At 37.6% G+C, this 13,335-nt stretch overlaps 1 protein-coding gene across 1 annotated transcript in view; it reads right to left on the minus strand.

Moving 5' to 3' along the window:
• The window catches only part of FBN2 (fibrillin 2), a 206,194-nt gene that overhangs the window by 19,893 nt on the left and 172,966 nt on the right, over positions 1-13,335 (minus strand). The window contains exons 46-55 of the mRNA XM_010981038.3: positions 13,176-13,292; positions 11,208-11,336; positions 10,672-10,791; positions 7,835-7,960; positions 6,992-7,144; positions 6,130-6,195; positions 5,311-5,436; positions 4,617-4,736; positions 3,630-3,752; positions 3,057-3,188 (exon numbers count right to left, since the gene is read on the minus strand). Of these exons, the coding sequence (XP_010979340.2) occupies positions 3,057-3,188; positions 3,630-3,752; positions 4,617-4,736; positions 5,311-5,436; positions 6,130-6,195; positions 6,992-7,144; positions 7,835-7,960; positions 10,672-10,791; positions 11,208-11,336; positions 13,176-13,292 (1,212 nt within the window). The remainder of the gene's footprint in view (positions 1-3,056; positions 3,189-3,629; positions 3,753-4,616; positions 4,737-5,310; positions 5,437-6,129; positions 6,196-6,991; positions 7,145-7,834; positions 7,961-10,671; positions 10,792-11,207; positions 11,337-13,175; positions 13,293-13,335) is intronic.

A 13,335-nucleotide genomic window follows, 5' to 3' on the forward strand; every position in this document is an offset into this window, starting at 1 on the left:
CAACAACAAAATCACTTTTCTTTCATTCACCTATGTCCCTAATCTTCTAATCAAAGGTTGCTGGATCAAATTTTGCAATTGGGGCAGTTACTTTGAGAAATATCTTTATTCTGCCAAAGTCTAAAGAAGAATATGTAACTGAACATCTTCTGAGTTTTTATGTGAAATATTATATTATTTGAAAGATGTTCTTCAGCATCTGTAGTTGTGACCACTTTTTTCATTTAAATTAAGACAGTACTCTCCCTCCCCCACCCTGTTTCTAAACTCTTCAGGGGATAAGGGTGAGGTAACCCCATTCCATCATCCTTAAAAGGAAGCCTTCCTTCCCCTCATTAACATTTTAAAATGATAATGAATCCCAAAATGTACTCTGTTGGCATTTTCATTAAAATTTAACAATCTTAGTAACATTTCTCTATTCGTTAGATTTTATAACTCATTTATTTAAAAAGAATTACCGTGACATAATATATTGTATTGTCAAATTTATGTCTCTGATTAAGTTTACAGTTTTCTTCACAGAGGTTTTAGATTTCTTGCATAACTTTAATTCGTTAGCCTATAATATTTTTAGTTTTTATTGCATTTGACATTATGGAGGTAATTCTGTTAGATTCCCATTTCATTGCACTCAGCTTTTTTATTGTTTTTTTTTGTGGCTTTATCCTTCATTCTGATATTTGTAAACACTTTATTTATAATCATATTTTGGCTATTTATTATGGAATTTATAATTGTAAAAATATGTTTGCATAAAATGAAACTTCTCTACAAAGTTTTCTGATGATCAAAAAAGGTTTTTCAGAAGTTTCAGCTATCAGCACTTTATCATTAAAAGATTTAGGATCAAAAAGGTTTCAGAACCTGCATCTTTTAAAAATGAAAAAAATTATAAATGCATAATGAGTCTTTTCTTTGAAAAAGGATGTTTATGGGATCATAGACTATCAGAGCTAGAGCAGACATCCTTCCCCCACACAGATCAGTTTCTCACTGTACAGAGGAGGAAACTGAGGCAAAGAGAATTAAGTCACTTTCAATTCACCCAGCTCATTTATGCAGATCCAGGACCAGAAACCTGGATTCCCAGCTTCATCACAATGCCTACCCCTTTTCCCAGGAAGCACACATACAGATGTAACGACAGCACGGTGTAAAATTTAGCTAGTTACAGAAACAAAAAATTTTCAAGCATAAAAAGCAAAACACACTTAAAAGTATTTTAGTCAGATGAGATTCAAACACCTACATATTCAAATAAATTTTAAAAAAGATATAAATGAAAATGGATCCCATGTACAATAAGAAGTAAGAATGGTAGCAATGTCTTCCATACATGTTATTTATACCATTTCATATAGTTTGAGAAACATATATTGTTTAAACATGACAGGAGTCTAGGTTTGGCTTGATTTTCAAATCTTGGAAGAACAGTGTTTTTAGATCTTAGAAGAATAAGTGTTTTTGAAAGAACTGCATAACCAAACATGTGACATAATCTATTTTAATTTTATTAAGTATATCTAATACACTAAAAGAAACTATGAATCCAATTATAATCTGATGGGTTGTTGCAGGCATTTAAAAATTAATGTAACCATTACACATGTAATACAGGAATTCTTTTGTAAAAAATTAAAATTGACAGAAAAAGTTGAATTCACTTCAGACCAGTAACCTCTAATCTTGTCCTTGGAGGTAATTCCCCTTTTATGAATTGGGGTTTATTTAAAAAATTTTTTTCTACGTACTTACTTGCTTCTATATATAACTACAGAAAATATATAGTACTACTTACAACTTTCTTTAAAATATAACACGTTGTCTATATTATTCTGCATCCATATTTTAGAGTTCTTTCTACTTAAATACACACACATATAGCTTATTCCTTTCAACTGCTCTGGTACTTCATAGCGCTGCTGCACCACATTTATTTAGCTATTCTCCTATGATGAGCATTTAGGTTGCTTCCTATTCTTTTTTTTTTTTTTTTTCGGTTGTTACTACAAACAAAATTTAGTGGACATCCTTGAATGTTTTCCTGTGGTAGATTCATTTTTAAAAACAACTTTACTGAGGGATAACTTAAAAATTTACATTTTTGAATGTATACTTCCGTGATTTTTAGTAAATTACTGAGTTGTGCAATCACTGCCACAATCCAGGTTTAGAATGTTTCCATTTCCCTCGTGTCCACTTGCAGCTACTCTCAATTGTGACTCTGAGCACCAGGCAATCACGAGCAGATTTATTTTAAAGAAATACTATTATTTTGTTATTTTTTCCAAAATAAGAAATTATTAGCATTTTTCAAGTGTTCCTCCAAAAATATCCAAATTTCTCTAGGTATTGGAGGTTAAAAAGGGAGCAGCAGATTCTTAATTAAAAGAGAGGAGCCAACTATTCTCAAGGAGGAGGAAGACTGTGTCCTGGGGCTGCAGCATCCCAGGTGGCAACATTTTTTGAATAAAGTGCTGAGACAGTGGATAGGGTGGCCATGACCAGCTAACATGGCATGATTCTTCCACATGCATCATAAAATCATAACGTTTCAAACTCTTGAAGTCATCACAGAGATCCAGCTCCCCCTCCTCCCTTTATAGATGAGTTAACTGAGGTCCAAATAGTTAAGCCTCAGAGATATCCAGCCTGTAACAGGGGTCTATAAATTATCTGCCTCTTTACTCTCCTCTTTCATGGAATGATACAAAAATGAGAATATTAACTCTTACTTTTAATTTGGCCTCATGAGTAGAACTGTTTCAAGAAGTTTTTTGACACTTCTAAATTTAATGTTTTAGATTTACAGGACACAGAATTTTGAAAAACAAGAGGGCATACATTCCAGGACAGAACAGGCATAATCTCCACTGTATGATCCAGAACCTACTATGTTGGCACAAACTCTGAGATGTTAGAAATCTAGCTACAGCACCACCTTGAAACAGATTCGAGAAACAGCTGGCATCCAGTTAGGATGGTCTGGGAATAGCACTGTGATTCTGGAGTAGGCGTATCGGAAAAGCAGGCATCGTCCCTTAAAGCCTTACCTACACAGCCTTCCCCATCAGGCCTTCGGGTCATCCCAGGTGGGCAGATGCACATGAAGGTGCCAATCAGATTCTTACACATCATGCCTCTAGATTCACAGTCATGCAGCCCTTCAGCACATTCATCCAGGTCTATAAAATATTTTTAACAGGAAAGATATAAAAACAGGAAATTGTCCAGAACAGGCTATTGTTTAGTGCTTTTAAGTCATATTTTTGGTCTTCTGGTTCTTAAAATGTAATCTCATCGTGTGACAAAGAAAGGAGGAGCTCAGTCTTTTTCCACTGCTGGCTGTATTTATGAAAGTTTCAGCACTGATCCTAACGATAAGAAGTTCAGGAAAGGGCTATCTTTGCCTTAATAAGAGCTCAAGAGTGTGACATCCTATTTTTGAAAATGTTGGATAGACCATCAAGTGTCTTGCTATCTAGGTATAGGAGATCTACCAGCAAGGCCATCAGATACATTTCTGTAAAACTCTAGAAGAAGATAGCTGAGAACTACAAAATCATTAAAATATATTTCTATCATGGCAAATAAAGTCCTAACTACTTCCTTGTCTGTAACCTTACCTTTGCACATCTTCTGGTCTTCCCTGAGGGCATATCCAGTCGGGCATGTGCATTCATAGGACCCAAAGGTGTTCATGCAGCGGAAAGCACACAGCAGCGGGTTCTGGGCACACTCATTGATATCTGATTAAGGAAATAGGCAGCATGTGGTCAGCCTATAGTTCTAATTATTTGTTTAAATAAATATCAATGTATTTACTTGGCAGTTGTACTGAAAGCAATAGTTTAATAAAACTTCCAGTCCTGCTTTGGGGAACTGGGTACCTAATACTCATCCTCCAACAAATAACAACTATAAACTCTGAAAAAAATACAATAACAACACTTGAAGTTGTTTTTGGTGATGAGTGGAAACTCAGTGAATAGCCAGGAAGAATAAGTTCTCAATCTTTTTTTCTCAAATTACCCTGGGGATGGCTGCTGCACCTGGCAGCTAAATCTCCAAGAGAAACTTTCTGAGCTTCTATCCAGAGGAATCAAGGGAGGGAGCCTTAAGAACAACCAAAGCTGCTGAAGAATGAGGGGGAAATCTCAGAAAGGAGAGGGCCAGAGATGTTGCCTTCTCCTCTCTTTCTTTGCATAAACTCATTTAAAGTTGCTGACTTAACCATGCATGGGTGGGCCAAAATCAAAGAAGCTAGCCACAAAGGTTTAAAGAACAGAGCTGAAATCTGAACCACTGTCTCCCACATGCCTGACAGTCTGCTTTTATACTCATCCAAGTTTTGCCCACTAAGACAAAAGCATCAATATTCTTTGAAATAATATAACTGATTCCAGAGGATATCATCCACAATATCCAGGGTATAACCCAACATTAACCAACACACTGAGGAACCAGGGAAAGTGACCCAATCTCCAGGGAACAGACAAGCAACAAGTACCAACTCTCACTAGAATATCAGAACAATGTAAGTAGAAGCTGAGACATTAAAAAAATCCTTTCTGTACCAAGAAGAAATAATGCTGAAGAAAAGCATCACTTGCCTTCACAGTTCATCATGGGCCCCGGCTCAAAGCCTTCATTGCAGTTGCATTCAAAACTCCCGATAACATTGGTGCACGTCCCATTTCCACACGGATTGCCAATCGAACATTCATCAGTATCTGAAATGGAAGAATAAGAAAGTGCCACCAAATCTGGAGAAATTTTAGTTCAACAGGGGCACGCCCATGGATACACGCCTGGGCCTCACACTTCTCAGGCCCGTGCAGGGCACACGCGGCTCTGGCATGCCCCTTGGCCCCAGCTGGCTGCCTTAGTGCAGGCCAGAAGACCCTGAAGGGTCAAGTGTGCTGTCCTCTGGGCTCCCAGAGACAGCTGTGCTTGCCCTAAAAGCCACAAACCCAGAGAGGGATGTGGTCTTCTGCTACAAGAGCAGGAGTGGAAAGTTGTAAAGTAAAATGGATCTCTTTTCCAGTTAGCGGTTTTGGCAACTGTAAATCTCTAGACACATCAGAGTTTGTATATTTGGTTGAAGGCAGAGGTTGGGCAACTCTCTCCATCTTCACATAAACCAGGTCTACTGGAAAATGTAGAATGGGGAAAGAAAGAGTGATTACCAGCTACTTATCCTGGCTTTGTGAATCCCACTGCCACCCAGGGTGCCTGAGAGACCTTTTGCTGAATATGAGAAATAAAATAAACTTTAAAAGTGTGAAATGTGGAGTCAGCACTCACCCACACAGCGCACTCCAGTGTAATCGAGGTTGTAACCCATTGGACATTCACAGCGAAAAGACCCGTCTGTGTTGATACACTGACCATTTGAACAAATGCCTGGGCTCTCAAGACATTCATTGACATCTAAAATATAGAAAGAAAAATACCATATGAGATCACTCATATGTGGAATCTAGAAAACAAAAACAAAAACAAAAACAAACAAAAACAAAGCGTAAATACAGGACAGAAATAGACTCACAGACAGAGAATACAGACTTGTGGTTACCAGGGGGGTGGAGGGTTGGAAGGGATAGACTGGGATTTCAAAATTGTAGAATAGATAAACAAGATTACACTGTATAGCACAGGGAAATATACACAAAATGTTATGATAACTCACAGAGAAAAAAATGTGACAATGAGTGTGTATATGTCCATGAATGACTGAAAAATTGTGCTGAACACTGGAATTTGACACAACATTGTAAAATGATTATAAATCAATAAAAAATGTTAAAAAAAATAAAATAAAATATAGAATTGGCCATGAACTTCCTTATATAAAAAGATGCCAAAGTTGTGTGTGTGTGTGTGTGTGTGTGTGTATGTTCAACAGGGACTTAAAAATTTTAAAGGACATTTACTTTACCAGAAAATATATAATGTATTTAATACGCCACAATAGACATGATATAGTGCATATGATAAATAATAAGTATTGTATATGTGCATCAAATGCAGTACAGTTATACAGTGAAATCACAGTGATTATAAGACAACTGTACAATAATATATTGATGTAAGACTATAAAAATAAAACATATTGAAGCACACCTTCACGGGTATCATGAAGACTGGGAACAGTTCCATGGCCATAAGGACACAAATCCTGGAATGCAACTACAGAGGAAAATATAAATTCTCCATTACCGAAATGTCTCAACTATCAGAGAACTTAAGAACTGATGGACAATATACATGAAATTAGACTTATTTTTCCTCTCTGAAGCTCTTTCAAACAAGTCTTTTTATTTCCATAATTTATTTCAAAAGCAGCACAGAGCATATTCAGAGAAGGTCACCTGAGCTTGTCCAGCTCCTCCCAGGGTGCCAGGTGCCTACTGAGGGCGTCTGATTCTAATCTGCTCACTCATTTAATGCTGGGCAGCCGGAGAGCCCTCTGCCCATTACACACAGACCTACAGACCAAGCCAGTTTCGAGTCTGCTGGGAACAACCTTACAATTCAGCTGCGCTAACAAGGTCTCGGGGCTCTTGGTCTCCTCCTGCAAATGACCGTTGTGCTGACTCAGCGTCTCAGAATTTTACATAAGATTCTGAGAGCCACAGACCGTGCGTGATACAACACCCACGAGGGACTCCCACAGCAATCTGAAACATAATTTTCACCCCCTTTCTGGATCTCCTGCCCTGCACCTCTCAAATCCATTCCTTTCAAAGCCAATGAAACTAACTTTACGGAGGAAAATGAAATTAATGGGGTGACTCCCTGCACTTACATGTGCTGAATACAAAAGCTGAAAGAAATTCCTGAGACTAGGTTGTTCACTGAACCAGTAAAGTTCTATAAATGAAGGAATAATTTCATCCTCAAAATATCCATAAATTACATAGTCCAGCTGAGTTCTCACAGTCCAAAGCCAGTGCAAAATGCCATTTTATGTCACTGCTCTTACCTTCATCGTCTTTGGGGCACAGCTCACAGGGGTCTCCCCAGCCCTCCCCTGGCATCTTACTACAGCAGCATTTTGCCTTTGTGGTGTTGAAAGCTTTGGGTACAGAGCATTTTCCATTTTCAAAGTTTGTGAAGCAGAAGCTCTGGCGAGTATCTAGTCAAGAAAGCAAACATCACACACCTCCTTACTGGTCATTTAAAAAGATGGAATAATTTGTACATAATTGTTGCTGCTGGCACATCTCTCATGGACTGAACATGGGAAGCAGATTCGATCAGCAGTTAGAAGATAGGTCTGGAAATCCTCAACTGCTGATTTCACTTGCCAATTTGAATTGACCAGTCTATAAAACTGTATTCAATTATTTAAAATGTTTAAATATTTTAATTATGTACATAGGAAATTTGAGAAATTGTGCTCAACATTAAAATGATTTCCATATCTCTTTTTCCACTGTTACATTATAGTCTGACAAGAACAATCTAGGTAACTTTCAGTCAGTTACATCACATACACCATACATACATACATACATACATACATACATACTCATACACCAAAGTACAAATAACACTATGCCAACAACAAAATGAAAATGATAAAACAAGATAACAATTTTTCTTTTAGTATGAAATTTTTAAAAAACATAGAAACAGAGCCAATAACTCAAGTACCATAAAAACTGTCCAGTGTATATACTTCTGAAGGCTACATTTTAAACTTAACAGATGATGTATTTACCAGAGAAATGTATTTTGTAGTAACAAACACTACACGATGGTTTACTGTCTAGCTTTGAAGTTTCAGGGTGGATTATTACAGAGAAGCCATTTCAGAACTTACCGAAGCATCTCCGCCCATTATCAGACAGTACAAAACCAGGGGGACAGATGCACTGGAAGCCCCCAGGAGTATTGGTGCAGGAACCAAACAGACAGATATTGGGATCTTCATCACATTCATTTATATCTGCAGAACAGAGGGAGCATTTATTGATTTAGTCAAACCAGTACACTTCTCAATATTTGAAAATAAATAATTTGTCCATACTATAACACTTCACTGGCCATTGGAAATTGAATACGAGACGTTAGATTACATTATGTGTATGTTTAACTAATCTTTAAAAATAAACTGTTATTGCTTCAAAAATCAAAGATTTTATCCAGTTTCAACCAACCTATGCCCCAGACTCCCAAGTCCATCTCCAGCTCCCTGGGGCTTGACCCCTAGGGGTGTTTGCATGTCCGCCTCCGTACCTGACGCGACCAGGTCAGTATCTTACTGGCACTGCAAGCCTCAGCCCATCCCCTTCTCTGATGCCCCTCCCAGCAGTCCACGCTGGGCACCTGGAGTCCTGTTTATTCCTCTCCCTAACCTCTCTACCTTCATATGCAAGCAGCATGGGACCTGTGAAAAAGAATGTGCCTCCTCTGCACATTCAAACTCAACATCATTTGCCACCGGGATTACCATAAATCCCCGAACTGGACTGTCTCCTCTTCACACTACCCCCAAGGTTGTCTCTCTGAAACATAACAGCTATTTGAACATCTGTGCCTATGGAACTAGGAGAACTCAGATGAGCTTTGAGAATTTTATCATTCTTACCCCACCCCAGAATGGTTCCTTAAAATATGTAAGGACTCCTGGCCAGTGATATTTGGCCTGTTTTCATTGGAAGTACTTATTTAATGGATTATTTTAAGTAAATGAATATACATCACACAATTCCAGGCACAGTAGACTGTAAGCGCCACGAGGACACGACACGTCTGTCTGTCTGGATCACGTTGCACTCTCAGCTTAGCGTAGCACAGTAGTGCCTGCCACTTACTATGCTCTCAATTTATATTTGCAGAGTTTTAATGAGTGAGACATATCACATCCTTTTTTAAAATAACCTGCAAACCTCCACGCTGCCTGCAGTACTAAGTTAGGTCCTCTGAGCTGGCCCTTCAATGCCCCTTATCACACTTGTGTTGCCTCTGTTTTCAAACTGCCTCCTCTGTTCCAGTCCTGTCTGTGATTAATAAATTCCTATCCAAGATTTCAGTGCTGCCTCGAATGTCCCCAAACCTTTATGACAGGTTTCCTGATGTGCAACCCTCCGCCACTACCATCATTATTTACAGCCTTCTCCTGTGAGCCCACATCCTGAACATACCCCAGTACAGTATCTGTCACATTGGATTGTAAGGATAAATTTACAAAAAGAGGTTGCTTACAAAATACGTCTTTCCTGCTAGGCAGTAAGCTACCTGAAGGCAAAAACTGCATTTTTATACTCCCAGTGCCTAAAAGGTGCTATGGGTTTACTGTAATGTCCGCTGAATGCTGGAATGGATTTGTGTGTGTGTGACTGTGTGTATAGTCACGCTGGGAAACGTTTCATCCGGGAAAATCGGTAGAAGAGATTCTAGTCTGGAGGAAATACTGTTACAGTGAAATAAGCTAATTAAAAACCAAATTTTAAGAAATGCAAAATAGTGGTGTTGCTTATCAATGGATAAAGAAAATAAATACTTCTGAGGTTTAATAAGAAGTAACTGAATCATAGATTTTTTTTTTCCACTAAGAGAAAAGGTAGCTGAGTCTTTCCAATGCAGAGGCACATGTGTTTCTATTTCCCTCCTAATGGCTGATGCATGGCTTCTATAATTGTACCATAAAGATGAATCATAGGGATGATGAAGAACTGAGATGAAACATAAAGAAAATGAAAGAAAAGATCTTACACTTATTTATCATGTTTAATTATTAAGAACACTAGACAATCCTACAATGAACTATACAAATTAGACAATAAGGGAAAAAGATATAAAGACCAAATCAGAATGACTAGGGAGCCCCTTTATATGTAATTATATGGTCTGAAAAATAAATTAAATTTAACTTTGTAAACCGTTTTCTTCAGTTCTGTCTATATAAGTCCCATGAATGCGAATAGTAGAGCTCCGTAGAATTTTTTTTTTAAACTGGATTAACTCAAAGGCAAAAAAGCTCTCAGCGATCATTTCACGTTAGAAGAAACACACTGAGATGCTGGTGCTTCTGAATTTCAACAAGACTGTAAAAAATAATTTGTATTAAAGTGAAATAAAGTAAGGGTAAAAAGGTCGGCCTTCATCTTGTCCACCAGGCAATTCTGAAACCCACTTTTGATGTGGTTACAGTGCTCTTGTACGCTGGAAGAGTTTCAACAGAAAAACATCTGTTATGACAAATGGATTAATATTTTCTGTTTTGACATGAGACCTTCCCAAGGAAAAAAATGTCTCAATAGCATTGTCAAGATTTTCTGCTTCACATTTCTAGGACTCCAGACACCTTTAATAGCTGTTTTAAAATTGGTTGCCAAAGATTACAATTTTTGTAGACACTCTTTAAAATTCAGTAGAAAGTCTCTGTTGACATTTGGAAAAAAGATTAGAGTGCACTGAAAATTCTTCGACGAGGATAAGATTTCTGTTAATGAAAAATCCCACATCCTTAAATTCTTTATTTCCACCGCTCCACCTTCAAATCATTTCTGGTGGTTCAGTAAAACAGATGTAGGCAGCTATAAGCTTAATTCCTTGGATCAGCAGTGGTTTGAATTTAATATATTTCCGTAGAGTCTGTCCCAGGTCTTATTATACAGAACAGCCCCTGGGCCTCAGAATCAACGTAAGCCTTACCTATACAATTCTCGCTTTTTACTTCATACCCTGGGGGACAGATGCACCTGAAGGATCCCTCCAAATTCTGACAGGTACCGGGAGAACAAGAGCCAGGGAGGGCAACACATTCGTTAGTATCTTTAAAGAGAAGCAAGAGAAAAAATGACTTAAAGATGAGATAATTGTTGCCAAATGATATTAACATAAATTCAACTCAAGCCCTCCGATCTGCCATGTCATTACGGACAAATATGCCCTGAGAGACTTCTGACATACTGAGTATTACTCATTTGTCAAGAGGCTAATTTTCCTGCGTCTACTTTTATTGAGACACGGATAGCCTCAAGCTCTGTCCCAGTAAAAACACTGCGTACGAGTCATTCCCAACTGTTGGCTTATACCTTTTACCAAAATTTCCCATGACATCTTATCTTGACCATGTTATCAGATGATCAAGTGAAATGCGAATGAGTCCTTAAGTTCAGGGAGGAGGGGCAGTCATACAATCATTTTATAAAACAAAACAAGGTGAAGACTGTTCATTGTTTACGTACCTATACAGTTCTTGCCATCTGGAGTAAGTTCATAACCTTCATTACATAAACACTTGAAGGAGCCAATTTCATTGAAACACCGCCCGTTTCTGCACACCTGACCAAAGAAGGAACTGCACTCATCTATGTCTGTAAGCAAACAGGAGTTAGCTTTTCAGAGAGAGTTCTTATGTTTGTTTGTTTGTTTTTAACTGAAGTATAGTCAGTTTACAATGTTGTGTCAATTTCTGGTGTACAGCATAATAGTCATACATATACATACATATATTCATTTTCATATTTTTTCATTATAGGTTACTACAAGATAACGAGTATAGTTCCCTGTGCTATACAGTAGAAACTTGTTGTTTATCTATTTTATATATAGTAGTTAGTATCTGCAAATCTTGAGCTCCCAATTTATCCCTTCCCACCCTCTTTCCCCTCTGGTAACCGTAAGTTTGTTTTCTATGTCTGTGAGTCTGTTTCTGTTTTGTAAGTAAGTTCATTTGTCTTTTTTTAGATTCCACATATGAGTGATATCATACGTATTTTGTGTCACAAGTTGCAACTTAAAAACATATTGCTATACATTTACAAAAACCCTACATTACAGTTCCTTGTCAACACAGAGAAAAGTGGCTCACAAGGATCATGTGACTAACAAGGCCACAGAGACCCCTCCTATAGGTTTAAGATGAAGCTTTCCATTCTTTCCAAGTGAAAAATAGTTCTTTTCCTGGAGGTAAATGAATTTAACTGGACTGTCCAGTCTGCAGATGACTCTACCTGGAGATAAGCTGACTGCACTCAAAGGACAAATAATGGAGCATATTAAATACAGAAAAATCAATTATATTAAAAACACTCTAGAATTGCTGGCTTGTTTTGCTGACAGAACACAGAATTTGAAAAAAAAAAGTTCTTAAGTGTTAGGTTTTTAGTTAAGCTTAGGGTTGATTGCATTTGAGTAATTTTTTGGTTTGTTTGTAGATTGTACTTTGATGAGAGCCCAATCTGTATCTTTCATTCTCCTAGCCTGTATAAAGGGCCTGAGAAACTACAGATAAGAAAATGGTAGTTGAATAAAATGTCCAATTAGCTCTAAACATTTTCACAGTGGCAGAATTTTGAAAAATAAAAGAAACTGAGAGGAATTTTTGTTGAATTAAATTAGGAGGTGGGTTTGAGCTGTGATGGTTCCATAAAGGTAAAAAGTCTGAGATCCTTTCACATACCTTATAGAATCAATTAAGAGATGTTGTGCTGTGAAGTACCAGCATGGTGCCTGGCACATGGTAAACAAGAAACCTTATCAGTGTTTGCTGTCATATCTCTTCCTATCTTCTCCACCAATTACAGGACCCCCACCCACACAGTCACTATCAATTTTTATTTCAGTCACAATCTGTTAGGGGCAAAGGAGGAGATAGTTTTATTTTCCACTGAAAATCTACAGTTTTTCATGGAGATCAAATAGGTTTCTGAGAACTGATTTGGAAACCTAGTTACCATGCACTGTTTCTGTGGGGAAAGGCGTCCCTGGCTTCAAAAGCTGATGGAAAATGAAGTTGCAAGACACAACATGTTCTTAAGTTGAAGACTGTCAGTGTTTGAATATAAGTAAAGAATAGATTATATGAGATACCTGTAATAACACTGAAATAGTAATAAGTCTGTCTTTGATGCCATTTAAGAGGTAAAAATAACCCTAAAGCATAAATCAGTCCCAAGATATTTACCATCATCTGCATGGCCTTTTCCCTTGAACCGAAAAGGAAGACTGACATAAGTATTCAACACAGCAGATTGTCTTGTGGTTATTTAAGCCAATACTATGGCTTTAGTTAATTAGAAATTGGTCAGTGACATTACATATATTTGGGCACACATTCACCATTTGAACAATAAAAATATTTATTTATTCTTTTATTTTTTATTTCAGTATATCATGTAGAAATCAAAAGCAATAAAGGACTGAGTACTCACCCAGGCAATCATTATTGTGAGTGAGCTCAAAGCCTGGGTAGCAGAGACAGTTATAGGATCCAACGGTGTTTTTACAAGTTCCATTTCCACACGGATGCCGCTCACACTCATCAACATCTAGAAAGAAACACTGGCTCAGAGAGGAATTCAAATTTTGGCT

The sequence above is a fragment of the Camelus dromedarius genome, chromosome 3 (assembly GCF_036321535.1).
Source record: "Camelus dromedarius isolate mCamDro1 chromosome 3, mCamDro1.pat, whole genome shotgun sequence".
In the NCBI taxonomy this organism is placed as follows: Eukaryota; Metazoa; Chordata; class Mammalia; order Artiodactyla; family Camelidae; genus Camelus; species Camelus dromedarius.